This window comes from Melospiza melodia (genome assembly GCF_035770615.1).
Source record: "Melospiza melodia melodia isolate bMelMel2 chromosome 7 unlocalized genomic scaffold, bMelMel2.pri SUPER_7_unloc_1, whole genome shotgun sequence".
Lineage (NCBI taxonomy): Eukaryota > Metazoa > Chordata > Aves > Passeriformes > Passerellidae > Melospiza > Melospiza melodia.
This window is the reverse complement of record NW_026948497.1, coordinates 4,089,095-4,105,560: the sequence shown is the minus strand read 5'-3', so window position 1 is coordinate 4,105,560 and position 16,466 is coordinate 4,089,095. Positions and strand designations below refer to the sequence as shown.

At 52.8% G+C, this 16,466-nt stretch overlaps 1 protein-coding gene and 1 pseudogene across 1 annotated transcript; one reads left to right on the top strand and one right to left on the bottom strand.

The window, feature by feature from the left end:
• LOC134432720 (zinc finger protein 850-like) overlaps positions 1-16,466 on the top strand; it is a 359,084-nt pseudogene that overhangs the window by 36,068 nt on the left and 306,550 nt on the right.
• On the bottom strand, positions 2,595-6,703 carry LOC134432765 (zinc finger protein 239-like). Its single transcript, XM_063181671.1, has one exon. It carries the CDS (start codon positions 6,690-6,692, stop codon positions 5,700-5,702), a length of 993 nt encoding a protein of 330 aa, XP_063037741.1. The 5' UTR covers positions 6,693-6,703; the 3' UTR covers positions 2,595-5,699.

Sequence of the window (16,466 nt, the reverse complement as noted above, 5' to 3'; positions counted from 1 at the left end):
TTTACTTTGGTGGAAGCTGAGGTGAGCCTGACTGGAAATGAATGGAAGAAACACCCTATTGTGACTGGCCTAGAAGCCCCATGCATTTTAGGTATAGACTTCCTCCAAAGTGGCTATTTCAAAGACCCAAAGGGACTCAGATGGGCATTTGGAATAGCTGCTGTAGAGACAGAGGGTGTCAAGCAGTTGAACAGCTTGCCTGGACTGTCAGAAAACCCAGGTGCAGTAGGACTTCTGAAGGGAGAAGAGCAACAGGCGTCAATTGCCACTTCCATAGTGCATCGATGACAGTGTAGAACCACTCGAGATGCTGTGATCCCCATCCAAAAGATGATCCAAGAGCTGGAGAGCCAAAGGGTGGTCAGCAAGACCCACTCACCCTTCCACAGCCCCATTTGGCCTGTGCGAAAATCTGAAGGAGAATGGAGATTGACTGTGGACTATCGTGCATTGGATGAAGTGACTCCACCACTGAGCGCTGCCGTGCCAGACATATCAGAGCTCCAGTATGAGCTGGAGTCCAAGGCAGCAAAGTGCTTTGCCACTATAGACATTGCCAGTGCATTTTTCTCCAGTCCTCTTGCAGCAGAATGCAGGCCTCAGTTTGCTTTCACATGGAGGGGAGTGCAGTACACCTGGAACCGACTGCCCCAGGGGTGGAAGCGCAGTCCCACCATCTGCCATGGACTGATCCAGGCTGCACTGGAAAGGGGTGAGGCTCCAGAACATCTGCAGTATATTGATGACATCATTGTGTGAGGGGAACACAGCTGCAGAAGTGTTTGAGAAAGGGAAGGAAATAATCCAAATCCTCCTGGAAGCTGGTTTTGCCATTAAAAAGTCAAGGTAAAGGGACCAGCTGATGAGATTCAGTTCCTGGGAGGGAAGTGGCAAGATGGACTGTAGTAAACCCCATACATTTAGCAAAAGCACCATGGAGAATCTAGCAAAAGGAATGCTGACACAGCAGCAAGGAAGCTTCCTGACTCATGGACATCTGCCCTATAAACTGTCTCTAAAACCATGTAAGGCAATGCCATGGTAGCCTTTAACTATCGGTCATTTTATGGTCCCCCTAATCCCTTGCCATTGGTCAAGTTTGGATACTTGCCAAGCCTATAAAAGTAGCATGCTGTACCCTACTAGCTCAGAAGAAGAAGAGCTGAGACCCTTCGCAGACCCCCAAAAAAAGCCTTCTCTGTGGAACAGCTTTTGCCTTCTCCTTCTCCTCTCTCCGTCTGCTGCTGCCTCAAGCCCGGGGCTCCACTACCCAGCAAGCAAAGAGCTGAGGTCCTAAGAGCTGCTAATCACTATAGAGCTGAATATCACCAGGCTTGCTAGAAAGGTAGCCCCCCGGCATTGGCCTGAGCTGGCTTCGGGACCTGGTCCCGCCTCAGGGACTGAGATCCTGAGCACCAAGGCTCTGCTTCACGATAAGGCTGATCGGAGGCCTTATTAATGGACGGTATCAGATTCCTACAGACGTAATCAACAAGATCACAGCAATGTCTCCACCCACCAATAAGAAAGAAACACAAGCTTTCCTAGGTGCCATAGGCTTTTGGAGAATGCACATTCCTGAGTACAGTCAGATCGTGAGCCCTCTTTATCTGGTCACCTGCAAGAAGAACGAGTTCCACTGGGGCCCTGAGCAGCAACAAGCCTTTGCACAGATCAAGCAGGAGATTGCTCATGCAGTTGCCCTTGGCCCAGTCAGGACAGGACCAGAGGTGAAGAACATGCTCTACTCTGCAGCCGGAAACCAGGGCTTGTCCTGGAGCCTTTGGCAGAAGGTGCCTGGGGAGACTCGAGGCCAACCACTGGGATTTTGGAGTCGAAGCTACAGAGGGTGAGAAGCCAACTACACTCCCACAGAGAAGGAAATCTTGGCTGCCTATGAAGGAGTCCAGGCTGCCTCAGAGGTGATTGGCACGGAAGCACAACTCCTCCTGGCACCCCGACTACCGGTGCTGGGGTGGATGTTCAAAGGAAAGGTTCCCACCCCCCACCACACCACTGACGCTACATGGAGTAAACGGATTGCTCTTATCCCACAGTGTGCCCGTACTGGAAACCTGAATCGCCCTGGGATTTTGGAGATAATTACAAACTGGCCAGAAGGTGAGAGCATTGGTCTTACTGATGAAGAGCAACAAGAACCAGTGACACGGGCTGGAGAGGCTCCTCCCTATAACCAACTGCCCCCAGAGGAAACGCGCTACGCTCTTTTCACTGACAGTTCCTGTCACATCACAGGGATGGACCAGAAGTGGAAAGCAGCCGTACGGAGCCCCACACGACAGGTGGCAGAGGCTGCTGAAGGAGAAGGTGGATAAAGTCAACTTACAGAACTCAAAGCCGTTCAGCTGGCCCTGGACATTTCTAAGGGAGAGAAATGGCCAAAGCTCTTCCTCTACACTGATTCATGGACAGTAGCCAATGCTCTGTGGGGATGGCTGGAGAGGTGGAAAAAGGCCAACTGGCAGCGTAGGTGTCATGGTTTGATGCTGGCACAATGCCAGTATCCCCATAAAATATATCCTCCTGGTGTCTGCTGTGAGATGTGACCAGGAATAAGCAAAGCAGGCCCCCACTTAGAAATAAAGAAAAGAAACCTTTATTAACTGAACTACAACTCTAAGTAACAGGAAACACACAGGGAAAATGAAAACTTTCCAAAACAAAAACATTTCCTGCCCCCCCACCACCAAATTTCTGATACATCTATTCCCCAAATCTCCAGCTCTCGGTCCATCACCACCCTTTAGGTAACCAATTCTCAGTTCATCAAGGGGAGAGGAATCCTTCTTGTGCCATAGGCTTCCCCAGGAAACACCGCTGAAACCTCGTGTGTTTCCACGTCACTTGTGGCACCGCCCGGAGAACATCTGCCATTGTGACATCTTCCTTCCATGTCCAGTGCTCTCACCACTGCACATGGACCAGAGCTGCTTCTAGGGTTGTCCTTTTAAGGATGCTTTGTCCCGTTCCAAAAAGGGCACAGTCCCACCTTTGGGACACCTATCCCCCCCCAAATTTCACCCCCTGGGGCCCCGGGGTACCAACACTGAACCCTCTTGGCTCTGAGCCATTGCCTCCCCCTGGATGCAGTCTCTGTGTCACAGGAAACATGGTTCTGTCCATGGCTACACAAGAAAAGTCCCGCTAAGGCCACTCCATCATCTCTTCCCACCTAAGATTCTTCTCTACTCTCCCGACATCTTTCACTTGCCCAGACCTTCACACTTGCACATTTCCTTCTTCCATTTCATCTCTTATCTCTCTTCTAGGAAAGGTTAATGTTCTGCAAAGTTTTCCTTGTCCAAAAAAGGGTTAAAAGCTCGGGCTCTGCCCATCCAAAGCTCCCACAGCTGCCGGACCCTTCTCTGCCAGCCGGGCTGTGCTGCCAGCACAGGATATCAAATTTCACGGTGGCACAGGCGCTCTGTCTCTCTGTCTCCTGGGGGGGAGGTGTGGCTGCCGGATGCATGTCGGTGCTCTTCCACCCTTCCATCCTCGGGCCAGGCCTACCTCACCCAGCCCCAAACCAGCCAGGAGCTGGGCAGGGGAGGCCCGACCTGGTTCCCTCGCTGGAGCCCTAGAGAGCTTCCCCCGGGAGTGCTCTGCTTTTTAACCCCTGAGTTCTCAGAGGCGTATCCAATGTCCCCAGTGGCCAAACCAGGTGCCAGTATTCAAATGTGAGCACCTATTGGCCTGACCACTTCATATCCCAGAAAACTAACTTCCTCTCAAACCACGACATCTATATAATCTCAGTCCAGTTTATCCCAGTCTGTAGGAACCCAGTCCATTTGATCCCAATCCATATTTGATCCATGTCCGTAGCTTATCCTAGTCCACATTTGATCCCAGTCCATAAGATCTGTCATATTTGATCCAGTCCATATTTGATCCCAGTCCAAAGTTGATCCCAGTCCTGATTTGAACCCAGTCCATTTTTTATCCCAATTAATATTTGATCCCAGCCCGTATTTGATCCCAGTCTATATAAGCTCAGTCCAGTTTATCCTACACTGTAGGATTCCAATCAATAATTGATCCCAGTCCATATTTGACCCCAGTCCATATTTGATCCAAGTGAATAGTTGATCCCAGTCCGTATTTCATCCCAGTCCATATTTGATCCCAGTCCCTATTGATCCCAGTCCCTATTTGATCCTAGTCCCTGTTTGATCCCAGTCCATGTTTGATCCCAGTCCGTACTGCCCTGCACACATTCCAAAAGTCTGCAATTCCAGCTTCCAGCCAGGAAAAGATGTTCCCGCCCTTGAATGGAAATGGAGCAAAATCTTACAGAGACATTTCCCTGCCAGCCTTCAGGACTTCAGCTCCTGGGACTGGGAATTAAAATAATAATTGGGAAATAAAATAATAAATAATCAGGGGAGGGTCTGTGGGGACAGAAGGGTCATCTAAATCAGGGAAGGGGTCAATTAAATCAGGGAAAGGGGAATTAAAACAGGGAAAGGTCAACTAAATCAGGGGAGGGTCTTTGGTGGCAGGGGTCAATTAAATCAGGGGAGGGTCTTTGGTGGGCACTGGGGCAATAAATCAGGGGAGAGTAGTGGGTGATCCTGAGGATTAAATATAGGGAGGGTCTCTGGTGGTGCCTGGGTCAATTAAATCAGGGCAGGGTCTCTGGTGGTCCGTGGGTCCAGGGAGACACTGAGAGAGAAACAGAGCAGGCAAAGAGAGGCAGGAGAGAAAAGGGGACACCAAGACAAGGAGCTGAGAAGGCGGCACTCTGCAAACAGAACTGCAACAGACTGAACATGAACGGGAGAGAAATCAGTAAGTCTCAGAGTTTTCTTTGCTGTCAAATACATCCCACACACCCAAACCCACACAATCTCCATCCCACCACTCTAATTGAGATCCGACAACTCTAAATCACTTCCCAACCTCATCTCAGCCTGATGGCTGCGGAATCGAGTGAGTTTGGCATGGGATTGAGTTTTTTGAGGTAGGTTTGAGCTCTTTTTGGGGTAAGATTGAGCTGTTTTAACTGGGATTTGAGTGGTTTGGAGGTGACAGATCTATTCCTCTTGGCTTTTGCAGTGCAAAGAGATGGAGAACAGAAAAAATTAAGGTGAAAATAAAAGTAGAAGCAGCCAAGTGTGTTCTCAACATGGATCACAGGGAATGTGGCTCACATGCTGTTGGAGAATGGCTTAAAGAAAAAGGCCATGAAGACATACAATTGAGAGAAAAGTAAAAGGTAGAAGTAAAGCAGTTCCTAAAGCAGTTCCCAGGCTTAATTTTATAAATAATAAGGTTCTCAGACAGTCTTCCCATAACAAGCAAAGCATTCTGTCTGGGAAAAGCTGGCTCCCTGGGAACAGATATGGAAGTTTGGGGAAACTCTCATATCACAGTGGGAACGTTGGTTCTGTTTTTAATACACAATTGTAGGTATTGTAAAACAAAAGGAGTGGTTAGAGTTTTCTCTGTTAACCTATCGTGAGCTCAGATTTTGCAATATTCATGAAGTTAATTAACACTGTTATATAAAGTGACTGATTGATCAATAAATCAGAGTTCGATGCATTACCAGGATGGTCGTTCTCCCCTTCACTTCAATAACATGGGCTGTGCCCAAAGTGCCTCCTCCAGTGGGGGAAGGAGCTGGAGCAGCGCACGAAGCTCTGCCCACACTCGGGGCACTCGCAGGGCTTCCCTTAGTGGTGCCTCCGTTGGTGTTGGATCAAGTGAGAGCTGCTGGAGAAGCTCTTCCCACACTGGGGACACTCGTAGGGCCTCTCCCCAGTGTGGATGCGCCGGTGGGTGACGAGGGTGGAGTTGCGCTTGAATCCCTTCCCACAGTCGGGACAGCGGAAGGGCCTCTCCTCTGTGTGAATCCGATAGTGCATGAGGAGATGGGAGCTGTTCTGAAACCTCTTCCTGCATTTATCACACTCGTAGGGCCTCTCCCCAGTGTGGACGCGCCGGTGGGTGATGAGGTGGGAGTTGTACTTGAATCCCTTCCCGCAGTCAGGGCATTGGAAGGGCCTCTCCTCTCTGTGAATGCGATAGTGCTGCAGGAGAACGAAGCTGGTCTGAAATCTCTTCCCACACTTGGAACACTCGTAGGGCCTCTCCCCAGTGTGGGTCCTCTGGTGCCTGATCAGGTGGGAGCTCTGGCTGAAGCTCTTTCCACACTCCCCACATTCATGGGGCCTCTCCCCAGTGTGGATCCTCTGGTGCTGGTTCAGGTTGGAGCTCCGGCTGAAGCTCTTCCCACACTCCCCACACTCATAGGGCTTCTCCCCAGTGTGGATCCTCTGGTGCGTGATCAGATTGCCGCTCACGCTGAAGCTCTTCCCACACTCCCCACACTCATAGAGCTTCTCCCCAGTGTGGATCCTCTGGTGCCTGATCAGTTCGGAGTTCCACCTGAAGCTCTTCCCACACTCCACGCACGTGTGTGGCTTCTCCCCATCATGGAGCTGCTCATGGAGCACCAGCTCCGAGCTCTGGCTCCGTCTCCGGCCGCCTTCCCGGCCCAGGCTGGCTCTTTCCCCCTCAGATCCCCGCCAGCTGCGTTTGCAGCCCCTCCTCGTGCGGCATCTCCGGGGCTTTTCCTCCCCGTTGGCTTCCTGCGCCGTGGAGCCGCTCAAAACGGCCTCTTCCACCAGGTTCTGCTGTGGGCATTTGTCCTCCCTGCTCTCCATGCTCAGCTCCTGCTCTGGGGGAGGAAGGACAAGGACAGGATGGGATTTGCCTCTGTGCCACAGGCAAGGGCAAGGAGATCCCCCCAGGCCTGAGCTGCAGCCGGGGCCGTGCTGGGCTGGGAGATGGAGCAGCACAGAGGGGAAAGGGGCACTGACTTCCTCCTCACCTGCCTCAGTGTCCCGGGGCATCTTCCTCTTCCTCGCAGCCTCCCAGGCCTTGGCAATGGGAAATCCTGGTTTGGGGAAAACAAGGGATGAGCGCGTTTGTAGGAGCACTGGGGGGTAGGATGGTCGGGACGGACAGAGATGAGAGATCTCTGCAGCCAGGTCGTGGAACTTGCGGTTTATTGCAAAGGGCCTGGGTGCAGGGCCCTGCTTGGAGCTGCCAGGCACAGCTCGGAGCAGGGCTGAGAGAAGAGAGGGGTAGAGAGAGTGAGAGGGTAAGAAAGTAAGACACGCAAGAGCATAACACAGTAACATTCCTATTACAACACAATAAATTTTCTTCTGCGTGGAATATTCTATTTCTCACTAACCAATCTAGTACAAAATACAAATCCCAGAGCATTTACAAACAGCTTGTAAGAATCATTACATCACCATACTGTGTTACATTTTACACCCTAAAAACTCCTCTTTGGGCCCCTTCTGCTGAGCTAATGGGGTCTGGATCTCTCTGCAAGCAGAGGGAATTGTTTCATCAAAAGGGGATTACCTTCAGTTGGGCCACACCATTGCTTTCCAGTTGTCACTAACTAAGGTATCTCAGAGCTTGCTTTCATTTCAATCTTCCTTATACTTTCTATATTCCCATAATCTTTTGCAAGACAATCATATTTATAAGGCTTTCCTGTTTCACATCCCCCAACACACATTGAGTTTGAAAGTCCCTTTTGCCCAAGTCCATGTCTACAAGTCACCGGCCACCTGGGCTCCAGAAAAACCTCAGAAACACCAAGATTCAGGCCTGAAAAAGCCTCCCAGGAGTTGCCCGTCCCTGGTCCCTCCCCTCTGGTGTTCAGGGAGTTCCACCCATCCCAGCTGCTGGGAGTCACGCTTGGATTGGGGGTCCCCATTCTCCTCGGTGCCTGCCCTACCCAGGCTGCTGGCAGTCCCAGCAATGCCAAAAGCTCCCCCCGCTTCGCTCTCCCCATTTTCGGGATGCCGGGGCTGTTTGGGCTCCCGGGCTCCCTTCTCCCCTCATTCTCTGCTCTGGGCTGCAGCGGCTCCAAGGAGTCCCCCCTGCCCCTCTCCAGGCTCTTGAGGCTCCCGCCAATGGCGCCGCTCCCCCCTCTCTGGGCTCCCCCCTTTGGGCTCCTGGGGGACACAGGGCTCTGCTCCTCCAGGCTGCCTCTGCCGGCAGCCGCCACCGCCACCCCCCCGATGTCCCCCCAAGGGGCCTTTTCCGCTCAGCCTTGGACTGCTTCATTCTCCAAACATCCCCCCAAAAACCCCAACCCAGGGACCCCCGGGATATCTGGGCCGAGCTCCCTCTCCCCGCTCACCAGTGCGATGGGGGGGCGATGATCCCACAGGTGGGGGCTGCGAATTCAGGCAGGGATCGACGACGTGGTTCCCTCACCTCAGCCTTGATCCATCTTCGTCCCTCCTCTTCCTCTTCCTCCCACTCCTTCTCTTCCGTTCCCCCTCCTCCTCCTCTGTCTTATCTCCACTTCCTCCTTCCCTTTATCATTGCCCTTCCCTGCCTCCTCCTCCTCCGCCAGCAGCAGCCACACCCTCGGTGCCCCGTTCCCGCAGCCCTCGCAGCCGCGGCAGGAGCGGGGATGGAGCCGGGACAGGTCGGAATGGGCAGCGCGGGGCTCTCGGGTGCTCCAGCCACTGCGGGCGGGGGAAACCTGGCCCAGGCCAAAGGAGAGGCAAACTGGGCAAAACGGGGGCAGAGCACAAAGCTAAGGATGCAGTAGAAAGACTTAAGTTAATATTAACTCCCAACGAGGAAAAACTGGAAATTCCAAAGTTTAGGGAAGCTGAGAAAAAAGATTTAAACACGACAGGAAGTGAACAAGATAAATTAGGGAAATGGAAACTTCTTGATGGAAGACAATTTCATTATAAAATGTGCTTACTAGGAAAATATTAGAAAACTTGAATCAGAAAACCCACTGGGTAGTCAAGCATTGTGTGATCATTTTTTAAGGAACTATGGGCGCATTGGATTTTTGGAGTAGCAAATCCAGTAACTGAGAGATGTTCAATTTGCCAAAGGAGAAATAAAAAAGTGAAGAGAAAAACAACATTTTGAGGTCATGAGTTAGCTGGTTGACCATTTCAAAGTATCCATGCAGAAGTATAGATTTGTTAGGTTCTGGGTTTATTTGTAAAAAAACCCCATTTAATCTAGAAGAGAATATGCCATATGTTAGACAGGAGATTTCAAGAGAATACAAATCTTTGAAGTATCAGAAACACCCAAGACAAAATATGAAGAGACAAAGGGAAATGAAAGGGAAGGGAACAAGAGGAAAAATCAGAGAGTGGGATCCTCTGCAGGTCTTGCCCCCTCCGTTCGCGGCCCAGGCGCCTGTCCCGGGTCCCGGCTCGCTGCCCGCCTCAGCTCCGCCTGCCCCGGTTTCCATCCCAGGTGCGGCCTCACTGCCCAGGGCAGCTCCACCTGCCCCGGCGCTGTCGCTCAATTTGTGTGCCCTGCTCCCACTGCCTGGCCCGCGGCCGCTCTGCCGGCCATGCTGGGGAAGATGGGGGTTGCTCTGTCCTGCCGCCTGCTCCAAGGTCACACCCCCACCGCACCCAGGGGGGGTCCCAGCCATCCCATCCCCGGCTGCCCTGCCCGTGCCACCTGCGCTGGGCACCGCCGCTGCTGCCGGGCTCTCCCACCTGCCTTTGCTCTGCCGGCAGCTGCCGGATCAGCCGCCATCAGCCATGTGGGGGCTACCCACGCTCCGCCTCGGGCTCCACGGGAAGATCCCCCTCTGCCGATTCCGGCAGCAGACCCTGCCCACACTCCCACCGAGCCTCGGCGGGATATGCTCCCCTGATCCCGTCCTGCTCTGAGTTACGTCCCCTTGGTAACCACAGCTCCGGCTGTTCAGGGAAACTCTCTCTCTCTACAGGAAGCAACATTTTGAAACACTAGGAACTCAGTTAAAAGGCAGCCCTCTCCAAATTCTTTCCCAAAACACGGGAGAAAGGCTAGAGAAGGGAAACAAGTGAAAGAGCTGAAGGGATTGCTCTATTTCCGTTCAGAGAGGTTCCCATGGGAGGGATGCGCTGGCCCGCCCCGCGGGAGCCACCAGCGCCCCTGCCGGCCGTGCCCGGAACTGCACCCGAGGGCAAAGCGCCGCAGCCCAAAGGCCGGGACTGGGTCCGGGCTCTGTTTGCTGTCAGTGCCGCAGCTGTTGGTGTTTGTTTGCTTTATTATACACACTAGTAAACAACTGGTATTCCTATTCCCATATCTTTGCCTGAGAGCCCCTTGATTTCACTAGTCTAGAAATTAAGAGGGAGGGGGTTTGCATTCGCCATTCCAAGAGAGGCTTTTTCTGCCTTCCCGAGCAGACACCTCTCTTGTAAAGCAAGACAAGCACCCACAGGCACTGAGGGGGGCTGCAGGAGGGGCACAAGAAGGCCCTGCAGCACTTGGGCACAAAGGCACAGCAGGTGAATGCAAGAAGGGAGCAGCAAAAGGCCAAGCTGAAGGCAAAGGCCAGGGCACAGTTCCTACAGCCCCTGAGGGATCAACCCCAGGGCCCAAGGGGGCCCCAGCACCCAGGGCACGGGCTCTGCCACAAGCACATGGCAGAGGCATTGCCCTCCTCGGCAGGGGAGAGCCCACCCAAACAGCCCCTGGCAAGGAACCAGGGCTCCAGCTGCAGGGCACAAGGACACTGCAAGCACAGACAGCAGCACCCTCAGGACCAGCAAGTCCACCCCTTGATGGACATGGATTGGCAGGGCTGTCACAGCTCCCATCACACCAGGGACCCTCCATACTGCAGCCCTTGAGAACATTCAGGGTGGGTCTGCATTGAGAGAAGGCATTTCCTGATGGACACAGGGGCCTCTCAATCCACTCTGAATCTTAGACCGAAGGGTGGAAAGAGTAAAGGAATATTTGATTTTTAAGGGAATGAGTGGGAAAGATGAGCAGGTATGACTTGTTCAACTACTATTAGAAGTTGTGGGGCATAGGTTTGAATAAAATCAATTTCTTTTTCTTCCTCCTGTGATTGTAATTACCTAGGAAGGAATTTGAGAGCTGGATTTTGTTACTGTAAAAGGGGTTGCAGAGGCCAGTTCTGTTCTACCTTTGTGTGACAAGATTGAAAAGGCCCATGCTGAAGTGAACGCAGAAGTGCGGGCAGAGACAGGGAAAGAGGGAAAATTAGATATGGAGCCACTACAAATTACTTTAAAGCAACTAGGACAAGCAATACCTTGTTCCAAGAGAGAGAAGAAAGGGCTCACAGCCTGGTATTGAGTCCCTGTTAAAGGCAGGGCTTTTGGAGCCAAGGATGTCTCCCTACAACACTCCTATCCAGCCAGTCAACAAACTGGATAGATGGACAGCAGAAGGAAACACAGGATTATCAAGTTCCAAAATGAAGCTTAACTGAGGCAGTTTTCCTGGGGCTTCCAAAAAGGAAAAAGAATCTGAATTATAGGTGGATTTTAAACAGGGTCTAGTCAAAGGAATTCTTGTGCTAAAATGTTTAACCCAGTGGCCGGAGAGTGGCCTCGCCTGAAAAGTGATGACAACAGGAAGATCTCCTATAGTTCAAGTCTGGCATCAAGGTATAGGTTTGACAACCTAAACAGCCTCTAAACAGATGAGCAGGGCTCGGTTATTACAGTATGAAACTTGTTCAATGGCACAGGAGGATTTAGAACTGAGGACAGGGCAAGGGTTTAACCCAGCCTCCTGTGTGAACAGCCTGGAGAGGGGCTGGCAAGGAACCCAGAACTGCACTCAAGGGACAGAGCTCCAGACCCAGGCTGGGACAGAGTGATGATGGGACATTCCCTGGCCTGAGGGAGAAAATGTGTTTGTGGATGGCTCTGCAAGGGCAGCAGAAGGGAAAGGAGCTACAAGACAGGCTGTTATTAAGGAAGGGGAATCAGACACAGCGCAGGTCACCGCCCCATGCTCAGCTCAACCCACGGAGCTGTCGGTGCTTGTGAGAGCCTGGCACTGAAATGCCCTGAGCAGGAAGGCTTCAATATCTTCTGCTGACACCATGGCACCTAACAGGGGGGCAAAAGCAATTCTCACTGCTTCAGCAACCACTGGAGCAGATATCAAGGCACATTCTCCCACAGGAAGCTGGGCTGGCACAGAGCCCGCCCTGGCACTTTGCTGCTGCCAACACCCAGCCAGGACATCGGCTCCTGCCTAAGGAGTGCAAAGCAGCACCACTGGTGGCCAAGGGGCCCATGCCAAGTGTCCCCGAGGCCAGAAACAGCCGCCAGCACAGCTCAACACGGGGGGGACCCCTCAGCCTGGCCTCAAGGGCTCTGAAGCCCCGGAGATTTGCACTTCCCGCCTGCAGCAGGAGGATGGGAGGCCGCCCCTGAGCCTGCCCTGAAGGCAACGCAGCAGCAGCCAGGGCTCCAAGGCGGGCCAAGCCCCTGCGCCTGCCCACAGATCCTCGCCTGGAATCCTCTGCAATCCTGGCCACCCTCCTCTGCCACCTCCAGCCACTGGGGCCAAGCCTTGCTGCCACTGCTGCAGCTTCAGCGCTGGCTGGGCCTGCACTGCCACAGCTGCTGGGGAACACCACGGCACAATTCCACTCTGGGGCTCACGGACACCCACACTCTGGGCTGCCTGCCATTGCACTGCTGCAAAATGTACCGTTTTTGGTTCTTTCAAATCTTATTTCTCTGCTCAGAAAAGTTTCTCTACTCAAAGGTTTTCCTATGGGAAAGGAATTTTAAAGGTTTTATTTAAGGGATGTTACACCACTCAATGGAGATGAGTTTAACATCTGAACACACTGGGAACAGCCCAAAAGACACACACAGAGATAACGACCAGCAACAAAACATCAACATTGCCCAGCAGCAAACAGCAACCAACAGCTACCCCAGACACTGCCCCCGGCAGAGCTGGAGACACCTGGGCTGGAAAAGGCTGAGAAGGAAATCCAGGAGTGTGGAGACCGAATTCACATCAGAGGGGAAGAAATCCGGGTCCAACAGGAAACCAAATACTAAAAACTTAAACAACTTGGAAACAAGGAACATTAAAGCAGTGGATTTAGACTGCTTCAGACTACATAAAGTTAACGAAAATCTAGTAAAACTCACATGGCATGGAATGATTTTCTCTGCATAGCCGGGCTATTTGTGAAAGAAATTATTTCTGTTGCACATCCTGGCCAGAACCAAGGAATGCCTTGACTCTCTAACACTAAAGAGATTCTTGGAGAGGTTTTGTTTTCCCTGCAGTTTCAGTGATAAGATAACAACATGATAATTGTTATGAACAAAAACTCGGTTAATATTTTTTTATGAGAAAAAGTTTCAAAAAGGCAGCCAGACCACTGGCCCTGCCCAAGTTCTGTGTGTTTTGTTATTGTAATCACGGGTCGTTGTCGTTAATGGTTGTTTTTGTATTAGTAAAAGCCCTGGCTGGGGCGAGGTAATGGCCCTTCTCCTGGGTGGGGACCTTGCCCGAAGCTAAGTTTTACCTTTCTCAGAATAGGGAAGACACCTGAGAAGGTGGGGGGGGTTATGCAAAGTGACTCGCAAGACCAGAATGCTTTGTGGGACCCCCCCCCCCCCCCCCCCCCCCCCATCTCCAAACTCATGGAGAAACCCCAAAAGCAACGAGCCACCTAAGAGTTGAGAGACTGGAGTGATGTCTGGACGTGAGGAACCGAGTGCTGAGCCTGCAGAGACGCGGAACACCTTCGGACCCTCTCGCCCTGACCATGGGAGGTGACCCCGGCGGTGAGACCAGGCCGACTGAGTGGGAGGGGCAACATCTGATGGCAACATCTTATGGGATCAAGCCCTGAAGGCTCCCAAGAGGATCTGATCCCCAGCTCTGCCCGTGGTGGACAAAGCTGCGCATATCCTCCTCCTCTGAGTTGCCCTGGGAGACGACGGACGCTGCAGACCCGTCGAGCCGCCCAATCCTGAGCTGATCACTTTTTAATAAAGGCATTACACAGGAGAAGAAGTCTCCTGGCCCTGTTTATTTCAATAATAATTTTTTATAATAATTCCCACATTATATTGTCAGGTGGGTTTGGGACAGAAGTGCGAGAATTAATTTTTGGTCTGGGTTTTTCCAAGTTCTCCTTTATGGGGCATTTGTAGAACTGAAGAGTTTTAACCGTAATAGTTTGAACTTGTAAATAGTTAATACTTTTTTTTTTAAAACACAGCAGATTCTTGGGGGGCCACATGTGACTCACCAGATGGCTGCCCTGGAAGAGAAGCTCCATTCCAGGCAGCCTCCAGAGGAGCTTTAGAAATGCAAATGAACACTGCTGGGCAAAGTGTGGGCAATGCACCTGGGTCTCTTGCCCGGGGCAGGAATTGGGCTGATTCCCTCTGCCCCTCACACCAAGCTCTGCCTGCTGGCACTGATGGAATTTGCACAGCTCAAGGCAGAACCCAGGGGGAGGATATCTGACCCTGCAACAGAAACTGATGAAGCTGCAAAGGGAAACAGCACATGGAGAATATTGGGAAAACTTCACTATAAATAAGTGGGGGAATCATCCCTCTGCCCACTCCAACATGTGCTGTCACTGTCTGTGTTATATAGGGTGGATTAGAGCACCGAGAAATTCTTGCTGCCACAAGTTCAGGGAAATCAGTTGGGAATCTAGTATTTCATGATTCAATCAGATAAAAGTGGTAAATTGATGAAGTCTTGGCTGAAGGGAGCGACCAAAATGGGGAAAAGATGAACGGCCAGCAGAACAAATCCTAAAACACCATGGACCAGCCCCTGGGAACTCGAACCAATTCATATCAGGAGCCACAGAACCCATTTCTCATTTCAATGGCATCAATAGATTACAAGCTGTCCTCGCAATAATAACCAACCAGACAGCTCCAGCTCCTGACCTTCCTGCTGACCAACCCACTGAAATGAGGAACACAACACTTAACCATGGGATAGGATCAGATCATCTGTTAGCAGAAAAAAAGAGGAGTTTGTGGAAAATTAAATGTCTCAAACTGCTGTTGGCAAAGAGACGACAAAGTGGTGAAACAGATAACAAAGGAAGTAAGAAAGCACCTCATGCTCCAGCCCAAACGTGGAAAGGATGGGAATGGGACACGGTTTTGTGGCTCCCTGGCAGACCATGGGTTAAACCAATGCTGTTTCTCCTCTGATGTGCCACAGCAACTCTCATCTTTTTACCATGCTCGACACCTTGAGAGTGCAGCTCATTCAGCAGCTGAGCGAGGGGCCAGGGATTTGTAGATCAGGAAGCGACGGGCGAAACCATCAGCTGCAATAAATGTTCCTAATTAACATGGATTGCTGCTCACAGAAAGTCCCGCTAAATTCCTGAACTTCCAGAAGAACAAAGACTTAACAGAGCCGTGAATATCGGCTGTTATACAAAAGTGGGGGTGCAAATTAACACGGACATGCAGTTGGCGGACCGGGACGTCTGAACCTTCCAAGTACCTCAGCCAGTGGGCAAAGGGAGAGGGAGATGGGCCGGGAAAATGAGGATAAAAAGGAGGCTGCGAACTACAACAATGGCAGAGAGCGCAGGCAAATGCCCCACGGCCTCTCCCTCTGCTCAGCACTAAAGTCACTTTTACAGGACTCCTCTGTCTCCTCTGCGCACAGAAACCTCCGGCCACGGCAATTTCCCCGCACAGCCCCGGGCACGGGGCAGCCCCCTCTGTCCCAGCCACAGCAACCGCGCCGAGCCAGCGCTGCTCCGGCAGCGGCTCCTGCTGAGGCAGCGGCCGCAAGGAGACCGCAGGCAGCCGCTCCCGCAGCGCCCTCACGCCAGCGGCAACACGCGCCGGACACGGCACAACGAACCCGCCCGAGCCCCCTGCCGCCCCCGAGGCCCGCAGCCAGCCCCGAGCCCCCGCACAACCCAGCGCGGCTCCCACCTGCGCTGCGGCCGCCTCCGAGCTCCGCCGCCGCCTCACCGCGCTCCGGCCGCTGCCGCCGCTCACGGCACCGCACACACGCTCCGACAATGGCGCCGCTGCCCAGCCACGGCCGCCCTCAGCCCGCCACCGGGGCCCTGCTCCGCCCCGCTCCCACCAATCAGCGCGCCACAACCACGACTGACGGCATCATCGCCCAATCCCAGCCAGGGGCGGGCTCTGCACACGGCACAGCCCCGCCCCGCGCTCTCAGGGCCCCCCGGGCTGCGTGAGGGCAGAGCCGGAGCTGAGGAACAGCCCTGGAACGGGCCCGGGCCCGGGCCCGAGGGGATTGAGCTGAAAACACAAACAAACTTCTCCGCAGCTCCCGCCACGGCTTTCCCGGCACTGCGGCTCCGGTGGCTCCGGCTCAGCGGGAAGCCCTGGAGCCACACTTCTCCTACCCCTAATTAGGAGCATCAGTGCATCGCTTTGATTTCCCCCAAAAAGGGAAAACCGCCCCAAAGCCCTGTGGATGAGTGGGGGAGGGGAGAGATTTCTGACAGAAAACTCCAAAAACTCAGAGCAGGGTAATGAGAAGTAAGTGAAGACCCTTAAATGCAGCTTTCCCCCACGCCTCCCTCCTTCCAGCTGCACCTCCTACCCCGGCAGTGCCGCAGACAGGGAATGGGGCCGGGCTCAGTTCATGCCCCGGGG